The sequence below is a fragment of the Phodopus roborovskii genome, unplaced genomic scaffold (genome assembly GCF_943737965.1).
Source record: "Phodopus roborovskii unplaced genomic scaffold, PHOROB, whole genome shotgun sequence".
In the NCBI taxonomy this organism is placed as follows: domain Eukaryota; kingdom Metazoa; phylum Chordata; class Mammalia; order Rodentia; family Cricetidae; genus Phodopus; species Phodopus roborovskii.
The window spans coordinates 29576612-29599174 of record NW_026126480.1 but is presented as its reverse complement, the minus strand read 5'-3'; the positions used below and the strand labels follow the sequence as shown (position 1 = coordinate 29599174).

Below are 22563 nucleotides of genomic sequence, written 5' to 3'. Positions count from 1 at the left end.
AGGAAGACAGATGGGACTAGGATGAGGAGAATTCTGGGAAAGGTAGGCAGAGAGAGGGCCCACCAGAACAGTCACCATGTAGGCCACCAAAGGAGTAACAGGTCTGGACATTCTCTGATAAGATAAGACCGTGTGGAAATATTTAGATTAATAGAAAGGGGTTAATAATTAAGGCACAGCTAGCCAATAAGAAGCCCTAGTCATTGGTCAACAGTTTTATAACAAATATTGTGCCTGTGTGCTCATTTGGGGCCCAAGGGCGGCGGGACCAAACAGGACAAGAAAATCCAGTAACACATGCATGTTTCCTTTTACTCAGGAAACTCATGTCCCTTCTTTCCTTGGCTAATTCATACACAATTTTTAGATACTGCCATATTCATAAATTCATACATACATACAAACATACATACATACATACACAGAAACCAGGCATGGTAATGAACCCCTTAAATTCCAGTATTTGGGAGGCAGAGGCAGGTGGATCCCTTGAGTTTGAGGCCAGCCTTGTCTACAGGGCAAGTTCTAGGCCAGCCAGGGATACACAGAGAAACTCAAAACCCAAACCATACAAATAAAAAAACATTTGCATGGGGCTGGAGAGATGGCTTAGCAGTTAAGAGCACAGGCCGCTCTTCTAGAGGACCCGGGCTCAATTCCCAGCACCCACATGGCAGCTCACAACTGCCTGTATTTCCAGTTCCAGGGGTCTGACACCCTCACACAGACATACACACATAAAATCAAATAAAATAAGTCATCTAAAAAATAACTTTAAAAACATTTTCATAATAACAACTAAAGAAAAAGAGGCCATGAATTTGGGAGGATATATGAAAAGGGTGTGGCAGGGAGGAGAAGGGAGAAATCATGTAATTATTTCAATTTAAAATATGTGTTTAAATTTTAAAAGGAGGAAAACTGTCATTTATCTTGTAACCATTGTTACCCTTCCATGATGCCTCAGAGGCAATCAGTGAGCTTCCATAGCAATGAGCACCTGGAACTGTCTTGGGGGCTTTTTTCAGTGACTGTCTGGATCACTCATTAGACTGGGCCTACAGAAAGTAAATTATAAGTACTTTTTGAAGATTAGGATAAACTGATGATTGTGTGTATGTGTGTGTGTGTGAGAGAGAGAGATCCTTTGTCATCTCACAATAAGAGTTACCAAAAAAAAAAAAAAAAAAAAAAAAGCAAGCCCCCTTCCAAGAAGAGTCACATAATACTGAAAATATTTAATGGTAAAGAGAAAAGTACTGACATAATTTAACTTTAAAAAAAAAAAAAATACATGAGGTAGTTAATGTTCAGATATTCTAAGCAAAATCTGATATTGAAAAATGATCTATGTATACAAGCATTTTTCAGGCATATTCATGCTTATATTGACTGAAAAACAGAAATTTTAAGTAAAACTTTTATTTATTCTTTGACAATTTTATAACATGCATACAGTGTGTCTTAGTCAGGGTCTCTACTGCTGTGAAGAGACACCATGACCATGGCAACCCATAAAGGAAAACACTTAATTGGGTTTAGCCCATTGTTATCATGGCAGGAAACATGATGGCACAAAGGCAGACAAGACATGGTGCTGGAAAAAGAGCTGAGAGTTCTACATCTGGATTGGCGGGCAGAAGAAACAAAGAGACACTGGGCCTGGCTTGAACATCTGAAACCTCAAAGCCTCAAAGTCACCACCAGTGACAAGCTTCCTCTAACAAGGTCACATCTCCCAATGGTCCCCATTCCCTATTACCCTATGGGGGCCATTTTCATTCAAACCACCATACAATGTATTTTTATCACCTCCCCCTCCCACTTTCCTTCTACTTCTAATATGTCCCTCGCCCCCTTTCATGTCCACCCCCCCCCCATGTTTTTGTATGATCCAATGGGTCCAATTGCTACTGCTTGTTGGAATGAGTATTCATCTTATTGGCTTGATCTTGTGCAGTTAACCACAGCTGTGGTGAGTTCCTGACTGCAAGGGCTATGTCATTCCAGAGAGAGTGTAGGAAAATACAGTTTTGATTTCCAAATACTCCAGAGCTGAATCTTCTCACGCAGTGATGCATGACAGGTTATAAATATCTACTTACGGGAAGGTCTGCAAAATTAAACCCAAGAGAATACTAGCTTGGGGCATTCTTATCAATGATGAATCAGGATAGTTAGTATAGATTCCATCTAGAGTCTGAAATAACATGTGATGGTCTTTGTATAGATTTTCTTCATATTTAATGGACTTAGAAAGCATTTTGCCAGGAATGTTTCAGAATTTAGAGGTAGGATAAAGAAGCATGAGCTTATGGCAGGAGGAAGCTGAGGAAATTGTCTTTCTACGCTATCAGTGGTTTTTGTGAAGATGTTTGGCAATTTGATAATTACCAGGGGTTCAAATACCTGTCCCAAAGCCTTTGAAAATGCAATAGCATTTTTCTTTTCAAGCAGATTTCAGTGTGTAGAGTTCCAGGTCAGTTGATGGCTATATCATATTCTGAAGTCTAAATTGATGGAAAAGTAAAAGTTTAAAATAGAAGCGTTCTAAACAAAGGCAAAGCAGATTTCCTTAAACCCCAGACCAGTGGTAATATACATGACATGAAGATGAGTTGATCTCTCACTACTAGACAGATGAGAGGGCCAGAAGACTAAATGGCAGGCAACTTGACAGAGGAGAACTTCAGGAGCCCTCTTTCATATTATGAATCATGCTTAGACCTAGAAGCACAGAGAAAGAAAGCTTTCAAAATCAGAGGTATTTAAAATGTCAAGAATGTGCACTAAACAATCCGCCTTTGTGACTTTTAAAGCATGAGCACTACAGAAGGGGAGGAGAAGAAATGATCTGGTGACATGCGTGCACTCAAGTTCACGGGGGAGGGAAAGCTAGCTGGAGAGTGAATGCAGAGCAAGAGCTGTGTGATCTACAGCCTTCTGAAAAGCAAAGTTTTTGAAACAGCAAAATTAAAAGAAATACCACTAAGCAAATTACACATAACTCAGGATGCTAAGAGATTAATTAAAGAAGGAAGCAGTTTCAAAAATAAGCCTTTGATTTTTGGAGTATTTAGTTGTGTTCTTCTCATGTTAGAAAATCTTTTGGCAATCCCAGAGTTCTGCAGCTTTATCAATGACACAGCTGCAATGATTACAACATATACATTAAACACATACTTCCACTGCATGCGACTGAATAATTACAATAAAACAAAGGTACTGCATTTGCATGTGTACAGTATTTATATGAACCCATGTAAATGTCATGTGGCCAGAGTAGCCAACATGTAATTCCAGCATTTGGAAGGTGGAGACAGGGGACCCCAGGGGCAAGACAACTAGAGAGACTAGTTGTACAGGAGCCCTCTGGGTTCAGCTGAAACTTTGCTTCAATTAATTGAGTGGACAGTGATTGAGGAAGACGTCCAACTTCAACTTCAGATCTCCACATGTGTACAGGTACACAAACATACCTCCACACAAATACTTGCATACATATGTGTATGGTATCCACATGTTCCACAACCAACCCCATATTGAAAATATCCAAGGGAGGAGAGGAACAAAACTGCACCTATACTGAAAATACTAAAGGCTTATATTTTTCTTTGCCATTAATCAATGCACAACTATTTAGACAGCATTTCTATTGTATTAAGCATTATAAATAATTGAGATGAAAAAGCAAACAGAAGGATGGTCTGGTTTATAAGGAGATGGTATGCAGCTTTACATAGTGAACTTGTGCATCATGGCTGTGGTTACTAAAGCCAGCCATCCAGGGACACTGAAGAATGAATATATAGCCACATGTATACAAATGTTCAGTATAATGATTTTATTCTAGAAACCTGAAAACAAGAATAGAAAATCTGAATAGTTCAATTGAAAGTAAAAACTTCTATTGATTTCCACCTATATATTCTTTTGTTTTCTGTGTGAGAGGGACCATACATTTTTTAAATTGGATGGTAAGACCTAGGAAAATAACTCATTGTGAATCTAGAAATATGCAGGTATAAATTGAAAACAGTATTCATATGTTCTTCTCAAGGGTTATGGTTAACCAGCCATAATAAAGACCCTGGAGATGATCTGTTCACTTAGCCTAGCAAGTATCTCCAAAGGAACAGAGACCTTTTCATGCTCAGGCAGAGTTGCTGAAGACAAGGACTAAGGCAGGAAACAAATTAGAGTCAGTCTTCCTGAGATTGCACAATGGAGTAGGTGTTTAGCAGTTTTCTTTCTCACTTCTCAAATGGGATCTCAAGTGTTACAGTTCAGAAAAAAACTAGTTCTGTGCTCAATTCTATCTTAAAATGCTAATACTGAAATAAATGCCACCCAGGCTGGGAAGAAGCTTCAGCAGTTAAAGCACTTTTTGTGCAAGCATGAGGACTGGAGTTCAGATTCCAAGAACCCATGTAAATGTCATGTGGCAAAGTGGCCAACCTGTAATTCCAGCATTTGGAAGGTGGAGACAGGGGACCCCAGGGACAAGACGACTAGTGAGACTAGTTGTATAGGAGCCCTCTGAGTTCAGGTGAACTCTGGCTCTTTGAATTGGGTGGACAGTGGTTGAGGAAGACATCCAACTTCAACCTTAGGTCTCCACGTATACAGGTACACAAACACACCTGCACATTCATGAATACACATACATACACGTACCACACATGTACACATAAAGAAAACAAGGGCCACTCACATACTTAGAGAGAAAGGGATACAGTTGTCAGTATACTGAGTGCTTCCTAAGAGCTATAGTATTCCATGTTTCATACAGGCTCATTTAACTTTCAACATAACTGGACTAGGGACCTAATAACAAGTTAAATATTTACGTGTTAGCTAGAAAGAACTGGTTAGGAATGCACCAGGTCTGCTTCCACAGCTGGGCTCAGAGTTTGTTATTTGGAAATATCTGGGCAAAACAATTCAATTTTTCTTGGGTATTTATCCAAACTCAGTACCTTAGAAACCTCAACAAAGATGTTCCATTGACATCGACAAAGTGGGACATTTCCCATACAGAGCTATTTTGGACAGAAACATTCTAAAGTAATCTAGTGCTCAAAAATTCACCCTAATAAAAGAAATATAATACTTCTTTATAGTTTTAGTTCTGATAAAAAGCACATTTTCAAATTACTATGGTTGCCAATCTTTCTTCCTTTTAAAATTGTGTAGAAATCTTGGGCTTAGATTTTCCTGACAATTTTCTGATATATTACATGAAACTACTTTTTAGAGCCACACACTGCAGTAACTTCTTGGGTAGTTTTAAAAAAATGGAATTCCATTTGATTTTGCTAATTAAAGAAGAGATTTTTCAAAATAAGGTAATTTAAAAAACTGTCTGGAGCCCAGGCAGTGGTGGCACATGACTTTAATTCCAGCAATCAGGAGGCAGAGGCAGGTAGATCTCTGTGAGTTCCTGGACACCCTGATCTACAAAGCTACAGAAAAAATCCTGTCTGGGGAAAAAATTTGTTTGGAAACTTGTCACATAAAATACTTTAAGAAACAAAATCTTCAACAGTTCAGTTCTTCCCATCAATTTACTCAGTACAATCCCCAGCAGTGGCCTGGCTACCCAAGTTATTTATACTTAACTTAATCATTCCTTTTTCACAGAACACAGAGTTCATTAACAACTAGTTAGCACACCTTTATTTCATCACCATTTTTATTTGCCCTCCTTAATGAGTGAACCATCTCAAAATTGGTTTATATAGTAATACATTCCCACATAAAAATTACAGATCACCAACTCTATTCTTTACCACTCTCTTCCTATGTCTCTACATTGTCTCACACAATCACAAAACGCCCCTAATTATCAATAAATTAGTGTCTATGAGAATGCAGCTCCATTACATAAAAATTCACTTAGCTATTGGTATCAGATATATATGATTTTGGTACCAGCTAAAACTCAGGAAACTAGTTGCTGGTGAAGTAGAAGGGATGAGAATGTAGACCCAAACTGTTAGGTCACCTTAAGAGTTTATCAGTAAAAGTTTCTGAAAACCCAATAAATAAAAATCAAAGACGACGCCAAGGTGTTTCCAGCCATGCCGGCCTGTGCACTCACCCTTGTTTCTAAACCCACATGCATTCTTCATTGAATGCCATCTTTCCATGCAAAGCAAAGAACTCTGCCTGAGACATCTCAGCTCAGGTTTGAGACTCCTCTATGCTGTGAACTGTGGTGCCTTTATTGTACACAGAGACTTCCCTGAACATAATGGAAAACAAAGACTTTTAGTGATTTCCTGTTATCATTCTCCAGTGTTTATCAAATTAAGTTGTTTTTGAATTACACTGTATCAGAATGTTTGATTTTAAAAACTGTTTGAGTTGCTAACTTCAGTTTCATTAAGAAAAAAATCATTAAATGAATTTTGGCTTGATATTTGGACAGAACTGCCAACTATTCCTGAAATGGCCTTAAACCTATTCTGCCATTTTGTGCTATGAATTATGTGAAGTAGCATTCTCAGCACTGACAATCATCAAATCAAAATATTGATCAACTGAAAAATGTTGATGAAGCCTTACAGTAGCAAGTATTCAGCCAAGACTGAGTTCTTCATGTAAAATAAGCACATCCTTCTCATCAATATGTAAATGTGCTTTTGTCTTTGTTATACAATAAAATCATACGTATACTAAAGGGTTATTTTAAAAATAAATTTCTTGGAGAAGATAGCTCAGTGGTTAACAGTATGAGAGTCTTGCACCCTTGTCTGGCAGCTCACAACTGCCTGTACTTACAGTTCCAGGGGATCCCACACTCTCTCCAGGCCTCTGTGGCATTGCACTCATGTACACACACACACACACACACACACACACACACACACACACACATCTTAGAGTAAGTGTAACTAATTAATAAGTGTGAATGTTTAATTTGCATACTTCTTCCACACGCCCACTGTGATGCTTCACATTGTCTTCTTGTCAGGATCTAGAATCATCTATGAGACATAGCATGTCTATAAGGAGTTTTAGATGGGGTTAACTGATGTCAGAAGACACATCCTAAATGAGGGTGACACCATTCCAGGAGAATAGAGAATAGAGAAGGGAGGCTAAGAACAAGTTCATCTCTGCTTCCCATCGCAGATGCAATGTGAATAGATGTTTCATGCTTCTGATGCATGCCTTCCCTGCCATGATGGACTGAACCCTCAAACTGTAAGTCAAAACAAACCTCTGCTTTGTTAAAGTAAAGGTATTTGTTAAAGCAATGAGGAAAAGTCACAAATACATCTACAGATGTGGGGTTCTGGCACAACAGGATTCTGAGCATAAAATGTTTAAAGACCCCTGCCTCTACACGTTGCCATTTGAGTGTAAACATAAGTAATCTACCCCCTCCCTCAAATACAGGGTCTTACTTTGAATCCTTAATTGGCCTGGACTGTGCAGACCAGGGTAGCCTCTACCATGTACTGCTTCTCCTTGCCTATGATCCCAAATGCTGGGATTAGTGCATTCTACTATGACTTTCCCTTGCATTTTTAGCTAACCACAGACATGTTTTTGGTATAAATGGGTGTTACAGGACATAAACCTCTTATGGTGTAACTAGGAAATATGCATCCTTAGAAAAATCACAATATCACACACTCCCATGATTAATAAAAATTTCAAAGATACTAGACAGATTTGTACTAAATCTCTTGTATGTATATACATGTATGAATTAGTTCAAATCAACTGCACTAGCCAATAAGTTCAATCAACGTTTATTAAAAAGCTCTCCTTCAAGTCTTGTTGAAGTGACTGAAAATGCAGACAGACAAGTTAGAATTCTATAGCAGCATGGGAAAAAGACAAGGACTTGTTAAAAAGCATACAGCTAACTAATTTTGGGGATGTCTAAAAGGGAAGCAGGCTAACAGAAAGGGGCTACTGTCATTGTAATCTGTATCAACATGAGCAAGATACTCATTTTTATTACAGAAGTGAATGGATTCTCCAAAAACACTCAGGAAAACCACCAACCAGGTCAGAAAAAGAGCAGCTGAGTTCAGGAGCAGGTGTGCATCAAGTCAGTGGGAACTGAGCACTGAGAATGGCACTTTTCAGCTGGGTGGAACTGCTTGCACAGGCAGGCTGGGAACTTGCTGCAACTGGCTCTTGAGAAGGAAGGCAGAGAACAGTGAGAGATGAAGGGTAAGCAACAGGCTATTTTGTTAACCCTGGGCTAAAAGGGACAAAAGTACTGTTAACCACTTCTAGAAGCAAAAAGTAAATAAAAGAAATGGCACAATGGGGAGAAACCCACAATGTACCTATCACCCTTGATAACCGGGAAGGTATTCACACCAAGAATATTAAGTTTTAAGTGTCAGCTGGTTCGTTTAAACCAGACATTGTACACTGGCCACCAGTGTGATTGTAAATGGTTATAGGTGGATATGAGAAACAGTCCAGTGTGATTTGACATACAAGGAGGGCTTGTCTTCTGATCCAAAACCTATTCAAGTCTTTTCTAGAGTGGAATTCTAAAAGGAGCCCATTACAGGGCTAGAGAGATGGCTTGGTGGATAAGAACACATGCTATTTTTGCAGAGGGCCCAGCACTCATGCTGAGTGGCTTACAACCATCACTAACTCCATTTCCAAGGGGATCCAGTGCCTCTGGTCTTCATAAGAACTTGTATTCATGTGCACATATGTAGACATATATATATAATTTAAAAATTTTAAAAGAGTTTGTTAAAAAGATTTCAAAGTCATCCTTGGCCATAGTGAATCTAAGACCAAGCTGGGCTACATGAGACCTTGTCTCTTCAAACACACAAACAAACAAAAAATGTAGGGGATGGTACTTTAGCTTAAAACAAAAACCTCAAGCCAGGCATAGTAGTGCACACCTTTAATGCCAGCACTTGGGAGGCAAAGGCAGGCATATATATCTCTTTGAGTTCAAGGTTAGTCTGTTCTATGTAATAAGTTCCAGGACAGCTAGAGTTACATAGTGAGACCCTGTCTGGAAAACAAAAACCAAACTACACTGATCCAAACCAAATCAAAACCTCAGTGAAATATATTTACCACAGGAAACAAATGTTTTAAGCTCTGAAATCAAACCAGTAGATTAATGAATAAAGCGAAGGCAAACCGGCTACTTTCCCCTATTCTTTTTAAAATGCTAAAAGTGATTGCTCTTTTGGCCGGTAAGAGTGAACACTGAATGCTCATGTCATTGCATGACATGTGACTCTCACAAACCTGGTTAGGATGTTGGCTCATTACCTGTCTGACATGAGAAAAGGGGGGAATTAAAACACTGCATTGTGTTTATTTACAGAAGTAAAAAGCTATAGCATGATCTTAAGGGCTAATTTAGGAATCTAACTAGTATTGGCCAAGATAACCAATCAACCTATACATTAGTTTCATCTTATATTGTTTTACATTTGGGAACAATACAGGGTAGCTATACCTTATATATTTCAATTGAAAACCAACTGATGTATCTAAAAAAAAAAAAAAAAAAAGTGAGAGTCTATGTGTTATTAAGAGCCCCACCTGTGCGCATTTACAACATTCCCTTTTAAAGTGGCCCTACCCATCTCCCATCACCCCCTCCCCCTTCTTCTCCCTCTCTTTCTCTTCCACCACTCTCCCCAGGGACTAGTCTCTTGTCCTGCCCCTTCTATCTCCTCTTCCAATAAACGTTCTATTGTATGGCACGAATTCTCTTTGTGGCATTTTAAAAATTACAACACTATGGATATATATAACTACTGAATAACTTGACATATATGCATATATTATATATGAAACAGTTCTCTCTCCTGAATTCTAGTCCCTTTCCCCTTGGGCGTTCTTACTCTTCCTTCAGACAGAACACATCTAAAACAAACTCCTCGCTCAGTCACTGCACTCTGCACACTCCTATTCCTCAACTCAGGTTTAAAACCTTTGTGTTAATCATGACATTTCCTTTTTTCTTGCCACCTGCAAACTCGGGTTGAACACTACCTAATATACAGAGAATAACACATCATATCCTTTTCTCAAGGAACTTTAAAAAAAAAATTCTGTGCTACAATAGTTAGGTGTGGTGGCTCACATCTGAAATTCCAGCACTAGGCAAACTGAAGAATTATATCAAGGCCAGCCTGGGGCCCAAAGTGACTTACAGGGCTATTGTGCAAGACTTTGTCTTAAAAGAAATGAGAAAAAAAATCTATACTTAAAAAAAAATAGTATCAGAAGAAACATACAAATAACCACGATGCAAACATGGCACTATGAGAAATTTACAAGTTGTTAAGGTGAAATCACTTCGGCTTTATAAAGATGTCAGCTGGAGATGCTTGCCAGATGAGCAGGATGCAGATAAAATAGGGGCCAGAATGAACATGAGGGCTTTGTAGCCTGAGAAAACATAAGCAAAATCTCTGAGATAGGAAGAGAGTTGTACTTAGGACACAGTAATGCAGCGGGGCTAGAATACAGAGCTCTGTAAGGAGATTGAAGGGGAAGTGGAGCCACACCACCACTAAGTGCCTTTTGTTTTACAGATGCAGATGTATTCATGGTTTCTGTCTAAGGGCACAAGCATCAGTTAAAGGCCAGGATCAGCTCTCTGGACAAGTCCTGTAAGTCTTCATCTCTCTGCAGGGTGAATAACTGTACTTACATAAGGACATTGTGAGGATTAAATTAGTTAACACAGATAAAGCCTAGAACAGTATCTGTCACAAAGTGCTATGCTAAGTATTTACTATGATTATACTTGTACTCTGAAAAGATAAATTTAGCAGCCATGTAGAGAAACAGAACGGAATGGAAATTTCTTTGCTATACATCCTTTACTCATGCATTCCACCTCCAAGGACAAGCAGTGCAGAAGACCTCCTGATTATTTAAATGCTCATTAAATGTGTCACATTTATCAAAACTGACTTCCTTTGTGACCATCTAGTCTATTTTATCTTTAAGGAGTACAGGTACTTCAAGGATAAATATAATCCTTCTGTAGAGGAGCTGGAGAGATAGCTCAGTGGTTGAAAGCATCTATTGATCATTCAGTTCCCAGCACCCACATGGTGGCTCACAACACTCCAACTCCAGTTCCAATGTACCTGGAGTCCTCTTCCAACCTCTATAGGCACTAACCATGCAAGGGGTACACATATAAAGATACAAGCAAAACATTCATATGCATCAAATAATTAACTCTAAAAAAAAATTCGGGGCTAGAGAGATGGCTCAGTGATTAAGAACAACACTGGCTGCTTTTTGAGAGGGCTTGGGCTTGACTCTCGGTAGCTAAATGGCAGTTCACAGCCATATATAACTCGAATTCCAGGGGATCCAACACCCCGTTCTGGCCTCCATAAACACCAGACACACAGAAGGTACACAAATATACAAGCAGGCAAAATACCCACACACACAGAATAACTGAAATCTTTTTAAATATAAAAATCATTCTGACTATTCAGTACAAGTTCCTTTGGAACTACAAACATTTCAATATCCTTTGTTGTGAGAACAGAAATAAATCCAGTGACTTAGGGAATACCCATGGGAACAGCAAGGAACATTCATGGTAAGATAAAGGTTTGCTTTATCAAAATGATGAAAACTTATAAAGGAAATGGTCACATTTTGGATAATCTAAGAGGGGTTTGAGACTTGCCATTGCAAGTTAGTGAACTGATTAACACAGTGATCTGAACATGGTGTATTTTTAAAGAGAACTTCTATCTTCACAGGTGGAAGCTGACCCAATGATGCTACGGGGTAAACACTATGTTGCAAACAAAGAACGAGTAATAAATTGCTCTTCCATTTTCTCTTTTTTTCCGTTATCTTATTTGAGTTATCCAACTGCACTTTTCTGTACTCCTGTTCACTCTCTGACTATATAGGGTATGGTCCTTATTTGAACAGATCTATATTAAAAGTCAGCAGCTGCCTTTCTGCTCAATATACACAGCAGCAAGTGTCAAAATGCCAAATGTGACATTTTATTTATAGCCGAGTCACATAAAAAAGTGCAGCATGTTTCTAATTGAAAATAAATCAATTTAAAGGAGTAATTCAAAGAAAGGTCTACCTCAAAAGTGAACTAGAGTCATACACTGAAACTTTATAGAAGCAAATCACACATGCTGGTTGGTGCACACTCACGGACATATGTATACACAAACTCACACACAGACTCTTTTGTCAATTCTGAAGCAGCCAGTCTCAGAGGAACATCACATTGTATTTGCTCAATGAAAAGCTCACAAGTACTCAGTTAGCAACAGAGCACACAGCAACAAGTACTCAGTTAGCAACAGAGCACACAGCAAGAATGGCACAGGAACATTACCGAAAAGTGACTTCTAGCCAGGCACTTCTTTAGTAGACTATGGTCAAAACATGAAATTACCCCAATTTGTTGTTTTAGTGATTACTAAGCTTTTTAGGAGCTAGCTGCTTAACTGGACGAGGAAATTCTAGGGAGTTCTTCATGAACAAACAAACAAAAAACACCAGTAAGCACAAGTTTGAAAGAAAACATTTTGATAACTAAAGCATCACGAGCAGGTAAAGCTATGAATTTGAAATGACACCTACATGCTGCCACTGTGCCACCTGAGGTCCTGGGGAACAGAGGGGAGGGCATAAGGTCAATACATATATACTACCCATGAGGATTACTTAATGCAATAACAATTTTACAAACAATAGCATTTCACTGTGTGCCCAAATGTCCCCCATAATGTCATATATGATACCCACTGGTTAAGTATATGCAGTGATATGTGAGGAAAATAAATTCACATTTGTATTACAAAAGCTGTGGACAACCAAAGAAATTCTTAAAAGAACTATCTCAGGCAGAGTGATGGCCACACTGTAGTCCAGCACCGGAGGTCATCCTCAACTTGGAATGCATGAAACCCTTTCTAAAAAACAAAATAAAACAAAAACTCTGCAATCTGTCTAAAAATAGTAACATGGCTAACACTGATAATAGGACTCAACCATGTTTCTTTGTTCCTATGATGCTTGGCTGCCTCTCACTTAGAAAATTCTTTACTCTGTCCCAGATACACATAAACCCAAGGCACTCTTGCTTTGGGTACTTACACATGTAAGTGTCCCATTAAGTTTATATTGCCACTACACTTACTGTGCAGTCCTTCTACCCAGATTGGACTCAGCTTGGTTTCAAGAATGTTTCAACTATAGACACACCATGCTGTCTGAACAAGGCAGAGCTTAAGTAAACAAGTAAGACAGATAATGCAGCAGGGTGGTGGTGGCACATGCCTTTAATCCCAGATATTCAGGAAGCAGAGGCAGGCAGATCTCTGTGAGTTGGAGACCAGCCTGGTCTATAGAACAAATTGCAGGACAGCCAGGGCTGTCTTGACAAACAAAACAAAACAAAACAAAACAAAAATTATCTTTTGAACTAAGTATATCACCTCTATTTTACAGATGAGGGATATTGCAGGCCTCAAATTATGGAACGAATAAAGAGACTCTAAGAATCAAAACCTGTCTGCCTCCAAATCTTACTTGAGCCATCTTACTACTACATGGTGGCTCTAAAACAAACCCTCATTTATCTGGCAATGGAGTCAAACAATGACACTGGTTTGATCACTAAACAGTGGAGGACTGATGTTTGTGACTACTATTAAGAGGGATCATGGCAGGCACCACCACCAGCCTAATGAACAGATTGCCAGCTATCACTTGGTAATTTCCTTTCCTGAATTTCTTCTTTTAACAATTTCTAGTTATTTCTGCCTTCTGTCCATGCTCTTAGTACCATTTTTTTTTTCTTCAGGCCTATTACACTGACTCTCTACCTTGCTTTTTGGAATAATGAAAACACTCTAAAATAGATAGGGTAATACTAGTATACAACTTTGTAAATAAACTAAAAACCACTGAATTGTATACACAAATTGAGTAAATTTCACCATGTCAATTGTACTACTGTAAAGTTGCTGGAAAAGAATTTTGCTGGAGAAAGACTCAAAAGACTTATGGAGAAACAGTATGGGTGCTTTTTAAAGCAGCTTCTGCTCTCTTGGGGATCTGACCTTGTCTCTCTCAACAAGTCAGGGCAAGTTCTGAGTAGACTGGCTTCAGGGAGCTGCTTCATGCCACTTGTCTGTGAACACTGGAGTTACTGCAGCTCAGAGGTAAGACTTTGCTGTTATTACTCAATAATAACTTCCCGTACTTAACAAGTGAGTCTGCTTAGGTAGGTGTGTTTTAATGTTTTAAACCAGTATATTGTCCAGCACCTACATGTGGACATTGCACCAGTCTCAGGGTACTGTCAATCATGCCACAGTTGCCTAGGTGAGACTTAACTGCTTCCTTTGGGGAAGATGGCAGGAACCAGAAGGGAAATGATACCTCTTTCCCCAAGTCTTTTTATTCCCCAAGTATCTCTCAGTCTTTAGACTTGAGAAAAAAAGGAAACATCCTCACGAAATGTTGGGACATTACCTGCAAGTTTCTATCCGTTCAACAGGGGCAGCTGGGAGGGCAGGGAGAAGGGACTGAGTGACTTCATCTGTTAGTATAAGAGACAAAACCAGGCATATGTAGCCCAGGCTTTTCCTGTGAAAACACCTCGGTTCTTTCCCTCCAGAGGTCCTGGAGGTACAGGTTCCCACTTCTGCTTAGGACTGGAGAGTTAAGTCTACATTTTGGGATCCAGTAGTAGGAAAGTTCTCATCCCAAATAAGCCATTCTTCAATTCTTTATAAGTACTAACATCACATTTTAGCTAATTACTTCCCCCTCAATGAATTTAAAATAGGAACAGGGATGAAGCTGGTGGCCATGCTGGCACATGTCATGTAATCCCAGTAACCATGATGCAGAGGCAGGACAGTGGGCTGATCTGGCTGGGCTACACAGTGAATGTGACAATCTTAACAACTTGACCAGTTCTAGAAACAGCTAAGGGGCACATCTTTGGTCTGATCTGTGAAGGTATTTCCAGAAAGGACAGATCCTCTTCAGAGAAGATAATTCCTGGAGGACAGTCTCCATTCAGACAGGACAGAGGAAAACTGTTACTTGCTTGTCTTGTTTCTTGCCACTGTCTATTCTGTTGCTGCCGCCGCCATGGGAATCCAGCCTTGGGCCTTGGAGACCTTTGGAGCCAGTTTGGAATACTGAGGCATCTAGTCCTAGCAAGAGCAGCTCCTCAGCCTCTCCGCCATGTAAATGACCACTGATGAACACACAGGCCTATAAGCTGTAACTCAGTCTTGGACATCCTCTCTTAAAATTCTCTCTCTCTCTCTCTCTCTCTCTCTCTCTCTCTCTCTCTCTCTCTCTCTCTCACACACACACACACACACACACACACACACACAAACACAGTTTTGGTTCTGTCCCTTTAGAGAACCTTCACTCATACAATGAGCTCAGGGACAGCCTGAAATGGACTATGTCTCAAAAACCAGAAAGTGTAGCAGGGACGAGGGTGTCGATATCTGAGGTGCTCCCATCCCCCCAAACACCAACATCCATCTGAACAGAAAGAAGAATGGAAAGGCCTTCAGGAGCAAATGTACTAGCCTTTCCTTACACGCCCACTTTAGATTCTGGTTGGATGTAGAGAAGAAGCTCCAGCAGCCTTCACAGAGCACATATTTAGGGAGGTCACTGGAATGCTTGCTGTAGAGGGATGATAACGGAAATCTAGAGATATGAAATAGCTTAACTATTGATCATATAAAATTTACTGCATTTTTTTTTTCTGGCACACACAAAAAATTGTTTCTTTAGGGACAAAGGAAAAAGTGACAGGTTAAGAAATGTCTATGAAGCCCCAAACCAACACTTGAAGACTGAAACTCAAATCTGCCCCTGTTCTATTCTGTAATCTGGCAAAAACTTGAATCCCTAAAGAATTTAATTTAATTGAAATATCGTTTAAGACAAATGAAAACTGTAGGTAACACTTGCAGAAGATCCCTTCCCAGTACTCAAACTTGGCCTCCTGCATACCAGACAAGCCCACTACACTACCACAGAACCTCTACACCACAGACCCAAAGTTTTCTTAAAAGGAACCCTGGCCACAGTGACACTCACATGTCATATATAACACTGAAAAACAGGGGAATGTGGAAATGACAATTTCACATCAGACAAATACATGAAGTAGTCGTAGTCTCTAGGCTTCAGATACCACACAGCACTAAGCAGTATTGCTGTTACTGCTGAGTCCACTAGCAGTGGGAATCTGTCCTTCACAGAGCACAATATGTAACTATGTCATTAAATCTACCCAGCACTAAACATTTCTGGTTGTACTAATGGACATTGCTAAAGGTCCTTCTTGAAGTGCTTTCCCCAGGCATTTTCCTTTGCAAACACTGTTTCATTTTATCTGCAGAAGCCACAGCTATCAGAACAAATGCAGGATAGGTTTCCACAGCTAGGTAAAAATATACAGAATGTACCCTGTCTGGATCAGTACAACAAAAACAAACTTAAAACTCTGCCACTCCAAAGTGTGGCCCCAATCTTCTGATAACCCAGCTCCTCTGTGGGGGTTTTGTGTGTGACACAGACACTAAGGGTAGCAAGATTAGAGTATAGGGAGGAGAAATGAGCGAGAGGCACAATACAGACTGATGGAGAAAGCGCAAAGCAAAAGGGAAGAGGACCTAACTCTAAGCTCAGGTATGTTACTCTTGATGTTTACATATTCCCAATAACATCTAGGAATGTCATTTCCCATAGTAAAAGTTTAAGGCTTACTGAAAAGCAGCAACACAAATGCCAGACACAATTTTTGTTTGTTTTTGATTTTTCAAGACAGGGTTTCTCTGGGTAGCCCTTGCTGTCATAGAACTCCCTCTGTAGACCAGGCTGGCCTTAAACTCACAGAGGTCTGCCTGCCTCTGCCTCCTAAGTGCTGGGATTAAAGGAGTGCACCACCATCACCAGCCCATGAACCATTTTTAATCCTTCCTGTAAATTAATGCATTTACCATCACTAGAAGCCAAGGAGGTGGTACTGTCTTTATTTTACAGAGGAGGAAGGAGACATGGAGAGCTACAGGACTTGAGCCAATGCCACAATGCCAGCAAATGATGGTACTTGGATCTGAACCCTGAGCTTTCCTTAGTTCACTACAATGGTTTTCAGACTACATTGTGCAGATTGCTTTAGTTCTAAGAGTTCTGCTGTAGATGTATTTTTAAGAATCATTTAAAATTTACAATAAGATGACTGGAGAGATGGCTCAGCAGTTAAGAGCACTGGCTGATCTTCCAAAGGACCCTGATTTGATTCCCAGCACCCACAATCATCTGTTCCTTCAATCTCAGGGCATCTGACAACTTCTACTGTCCCCATCCAGTACCAGGCATACACACGATGCACAGACATACATGTAGGCACACATAAAGTACAATAAATTTTGAAAAATATTGTAATAAAACACCACAATCAAAAGTAACACAGACTGAATACAGTGCACTGAAGGGAAGTTGCTAATTTTTGCTACCAAGTGAAGTCACTCTAGTGGAAACCTTGGAGTAAGGCCAATCCTACCACCCCACATCCTAGTTGTACTTCTTATAATTGTTTTGATTTTAAAAAAAATGGAACTATTGTTTTATTATTTTTTTTATTTGATGTTTTGGTTTTGCTTTTAAACCTAAGACAACTCTGTCTGCTCAAGTAAACTGCACAAGTGCACCTTGCCAGAGAGCACACATTGAACAGAGGACTTCAGCCCTCTCACCCTCTCCAGCTGCCCACTAAACCCAGGGTCTCATGCACACAAGGCAGATGCTTAACAATAAGCTGCAATCCCACCTTTAATTTTAACTTTTAAGGGATCTATTTTTTGACCCACTTAAAGTAAGAACTAACAGAAGTTTGAAAACCTTTACTGTTGTATCTTAAGCGTCCTCTTTTGGACAGAGTATTTAACGGAAGGATACCCTGAGGTATGGAGGGAAATTGTTGGGTGGACAAAAATCACCTCTGAAGTGTTAACACTTCATTTCAGCACTGGGCCACATGCCCGCCCACCTTTCCCTGCCACTGCACTCTGCTATAGCACTCATTCTCACTTTGGTCTTCAAATTTACTATGTACACAACTCTGCTGACCACATACCATCAGCTCGTTTTCTCTCCTCACTTTTCTTGGCCAGTTCCTTCAACACCTTTGCTGCCTTGTCTTTCTTTTTTCTTTCTGCAGGTATATGAAAACCTCAGAGCTTGATGAGGCCTCTATTAGATTTCATGTTAACGTTTTTGATGTTTTCTTATTTCCAAGGGCATGAGACCTAAGCTACAATGGTCTCAAAGCAGCTGGCCATGACTACAGGTCAGTGGGACAGGGAGGCTGTCACACTGTACATTCACAGCCACTGACATCCAAAAAGCTTTGGTGCTGCCTGATCAGCTGGCATGCTTTCTGCATCAATTTCCCCTTATCAAGCTTTTTTTTTTTTTTTTTTTTTTTTTCAAACTTTGAACTACTGTCCCTCCCACGTCTTTGCGGGCTCACAGCTGATCTGAAGGCACTGTATTCATTCCACTCTTGCTTTCTTTTGAACGTGAGTGGCCTCTGCAACATCACCTTGGGGATGCTGCACCATTACTGTTCTCTTGTCTTATATAATGTATAGTAACAGTTCCCTTCCCTAGTCTACCTTGTTCCTGGACAGTTCATCCACCACCTACAGGGATTCCACCTAAAAATCTTTTTCCAATAAGGACCTCAACTCAACAGCATGATCCCTTTGCTACTAGGTATGTAAAGCCCAAAGAAAGTCTCACAAAGGAGTCACTACACATACAATTAGAATAAAAACAACAGTGAACTGAATGTCACACACATAGCTGAATAAATTGGAGTCAGCAACACTTTTAGAAACAGCCCACAGGTATTACCAAATTCCACATGATTCCAAAACACCCTTTTTACCCGTTACAATTAAGAGCTCTGCTAAAATTCTACAGTCAAATAGTAGAATTCTTTAGTGTTATTTTAATAACCAGTAAATCCAACAGCATGATTTTGTGCTACTAGGTCTAGATCAGAGAGAGGGAGGAGGAAGCAACAAATGTCCCAGCTACAGCCCCCCCCCTATTTTTTTGAAGCTAAAAATATTGCTGGATAAACTGAGAACCTTAAGTGACACTTAAGAAGTTTGACAGCATAACGATACATTTTATAACAAATCGTTTGAAAGAGCCCTGACATTCCCACTCCTCGTTCCCTTCATCTACTACTGAACAAGCAGTTAAAAAACGAGACGGTTCCTTAATTTTGAGCGGCTCTCCTGACAAATGTTTATATTAATTAAAGGGTTGGTCTCGCAGGTCTGGGAGAGAGAGAAAGAGGGAGTAGGAAAAGAGGGCTGGAGCTGAGAACCCTGCCAGCGCATTCACCTGGGATACCCTTCGGAAAGACGCCCGCCTCTTCGTGAGGGCACCCACACACACAAACCCGCCTCCAGCTTCAGTGTTCCAGCAGGCAGAGCCGCTGGGGCTGCCTGCGACTCTAATGTGTTATTTAATTTTCTAACTACTATTAAGGTATCTCCAGCGAGCGAGTGTGTGTGTGTGTGTGTGTGTGTGTGTGTGTGCGTGCGCGCGCGCGCGTGCATGAAATGCGCTGGAATGAAAGATGCTCCACAAAATGAAGTTTATTATTAGTATTATTATAGCTCCCGGGCCTAAAATAAAGCAAAGACTATACCCACATACACTTCAAAGGGGAAAGGGGGAGCCACAGCTAAATAGCCTCCACCCGCTCCCACCCCGGCGCCGACCTTTAACCCCCGGGACCGCGGACCCCGGGGGACCGCCACCCTCGCGGCCCGCGCAAGCCACTCACCCGCCGACTCCCCGGTGTTGATCCAGTCCGGGTTGGCGATGCTGGCGATGGCGAAGATATCGGCGGCCAGAAAGAGACATCCTGAGATGATGGTCAGTTTATCCATCGCCCCGCCCCGCTCCCCCCACCCCCCACCGCAGGGCAGGCCGCGGCTTCACGCCTCGCGCCCCATGGGCCGCCGGGCCCCGGGGTCTCCGCGCCGCCGCCCTCGGCCCTCGGCCCTCGGCCCGCGCCGCGAGCTCGCGCCCTCCGCGCCGGGACCCGCAGCCGCCGCCCGCCCCGGAACTGCTTGGCCCGCCCGCCCCTCACCCGGAAGCGAAACGGCGCGCCGGCCGGCGGCGCCCGGACTGCTCTGCCGAGTCTTCTTGGGGGGGCGTCGGCTCAGCCCAGCTCTGTGGGCTGCAGTGGGCTCAATGGTGGTTTCAAACCGATGGCACTGAGGTCTTAAAGATTTGTCCTCTGAGGTTCAGGTGCAAACTATTCCAGAGACAGGAAACAGCCACTGGGGAGAGAGAAAGTGGAAAGATGGTCATGTTCAGGGACCTGGTAAATGGCCCGTGTAGTTACAGCCCGTGTAGACAGCCGTAAGAGAGAGAAAAAAAAAAAAAAGGTAGGCAGAGGCACGCGCCTGTAAATCCCAGCACTGGGGAAGAGGAAGCTGGAGAGCCATCAGTTCCATGGCAACCTGGGCTAAATAGTGAGATCCTGTCTTTAGATTTGGGATTTTATTTTGTTCCAGAGCAATGTGAAGGAACGGGGGGTGCGGGGGGGGGGGAGGGTTCCGACAAAGAGAGTGATGTGACCTTATTTAGTTTGTGAAGACCTATCGGGTAAATAGGTAAATAGATAGTTTATATTGGGGGAGGGAAAGTGAATGTAGGGACAGCAGAAGTGGCCAGGTAGTCTAAAACAGAATCGTGGCTTTCAGGTAGGGTAGTCAGGATAGAAAAAAATGGGCGGCAGATAGATGTGCGTGTTCTGCAGAGGGAAGGACTTGCTGATAATGGAAAGATAGGAAGAGGAACCTGGAGTGCTTGTTAGTTTTCGACACCCTGATGTTTAGTGATGCTATTTACAGAGAGAAGTGTGGAGAGAACCTTAGATTGGGTGCATAAACAGGAAACAATAAAATAAATTGTTACAATAACAGAGGATTGTCTGATTTTGCTATTCCCTGGAGGTTTCCACCTGCTAGGTCACCATTAACCCTGACTTTAGATCCGTCTCTTTCTCAGCAGTCTAAAGAGCAAATGGAGATGGTTTTTCTCCTTATGTACCACCTAATCTATCTCTAGAAAGACCTAGAAGAGTGACATCTGTTTCTATTTTTGGAATGCCTATATGTCCACAAAACTCAGCAGGTTTCAAATTCCATCAAATCCAGCATCCTTGCAGAAATGTGCAGCGATATTAGTGCACCAGGAAGATTGCAGAGAAAGAAATAAATTGTCCGTCTAAGCCTTCTCAGCCCAAACACTGTCTCTTGGGGGCAAGTATTCTTTTAATTACATAATTTACTTTTCCTCTGTCACAGGTGCTGGCACAAGGTAATTCTTATGTTCTAGGGATCCAGTAGACTGCATATGAGTTTACTGCTCTCGCACTTCACTTTTCCTCTTTTTAAGTACTGGAGAAGTTTGAAGGAGTCATAGTCATTCTGGGTTGCCCAGAGTAAATAAGCTATAATGGTGCAGTAGGGAATTCCTGACCAATATCCACTGATGTTCATAACTAGCCAAGATTTGCAACTGTTACAACTCCAGCTGCCTTAATTCTGGTGTTTAGGAAAAAATACAAGTATAAATGCTTCCTTTTACTTAACAGTATTTCCAGGACTACTTGATGTGTATTCCTCCATCCAAGATTCTAGACCTTAAAGTAAGTGTGTGTGTTTTAGAAGGATTAAAACGCCTTTTTTTCCATCAGGCTAGTGGTTACATATCATTGTAGATAACTGACTTACCTGATCTTTTCCTCCCAACTAGGATGGGGGTGCAGTTATAAGACACCTAGTACACTGTTGACAGAGTTCCCCTTATTTCCCATTTTAGCCCTACGCTATACTTTTGTTATCTAATAGCACTGGTAATTCGGAGTTCCATGTCTCTGAGGTATATAGGACAAAGCTGTTCCCTTTCCCACAGCTCTACCTGGATTTTAGCTGCAAGCCTTTCGAGGGAATAGTGAGGTAGAGCAAAAAGGATGCAGAAATAAATATGTTCTAATCCCAGCTCCGCTGCTGACTTGAACTTGGAAATCCATGTCCTTGCTTTGGGCCTTTTTCTCCTATCTCCTCCAACAGACTCTCTTCATGACAGAAGTATCCCATCACTCACCTGAATAAAACAGATGGGATCTTTCTATTCAGAGAAAAGCCACCATGCTCCTAATGGTAGAAAGTCCTTGGGGACCCAGAAGATCATAGAGGGCCCCCGGGAGGGATCTTCGGCTGGCAGCCTGGAGACATAAATAGCCATACTGTGGCTGTTAAAGGGCTGTGAATATGGTGTGCTTTATTGTGATGGATGGCGGGACTCTGCTCAGAAGAGGCTGAATCCTGATAGGACTTCAGGGAAAACTGGAAGAGGTTGTGCCATTACTCTGCCCTTGAAGGAGTGAGTGTCTTTGCCCTGGCAGGATAATGAACACACTTTTTCTCTGGGGTCAAGTTA

At 41.1% G+C, this 22563-nt stretch overlaps 1 protein-coding gene and 1 non-coding gene across 3 annotated transcripts in view; one reads left to right on the top strand and one right to left on the bottom strand.

The window, feature by feature from the left end:
* Mosmo (modulator of smoothened) overlaps window positions 1-20056 on the bottom strand; it is a 55127-nt gene extending 35071 nt beyond the window's left edge. For both annotated transcript variants that reach the window (XR_007835018.1, XM_051192831.1), the window contains exon 1: window positions 19892-20056. Coding sequence is in view for 1 of the 2 variants with exons in the window: in XM_051192831.1 (XP_051048788.1) it covers window positions 19892-19997 (106 nt within the window). In the remaining variant the exon portion in view is untranslated. The remainder of the gene's footprint in view (window positions 1-19891) is intronic.
* LOC127228972 (small nucleolar RNA U13) lies at window positions 9189-9292 on the top strand. Its single transcript, XR_007835070.1, has one exon. It is a non-coding gene; the product is annotated as a small nucleolar RNA U13 (small nucleolar RNA).
* Window positions 20057-22563: the final 2507 nt, after the last annotated feature.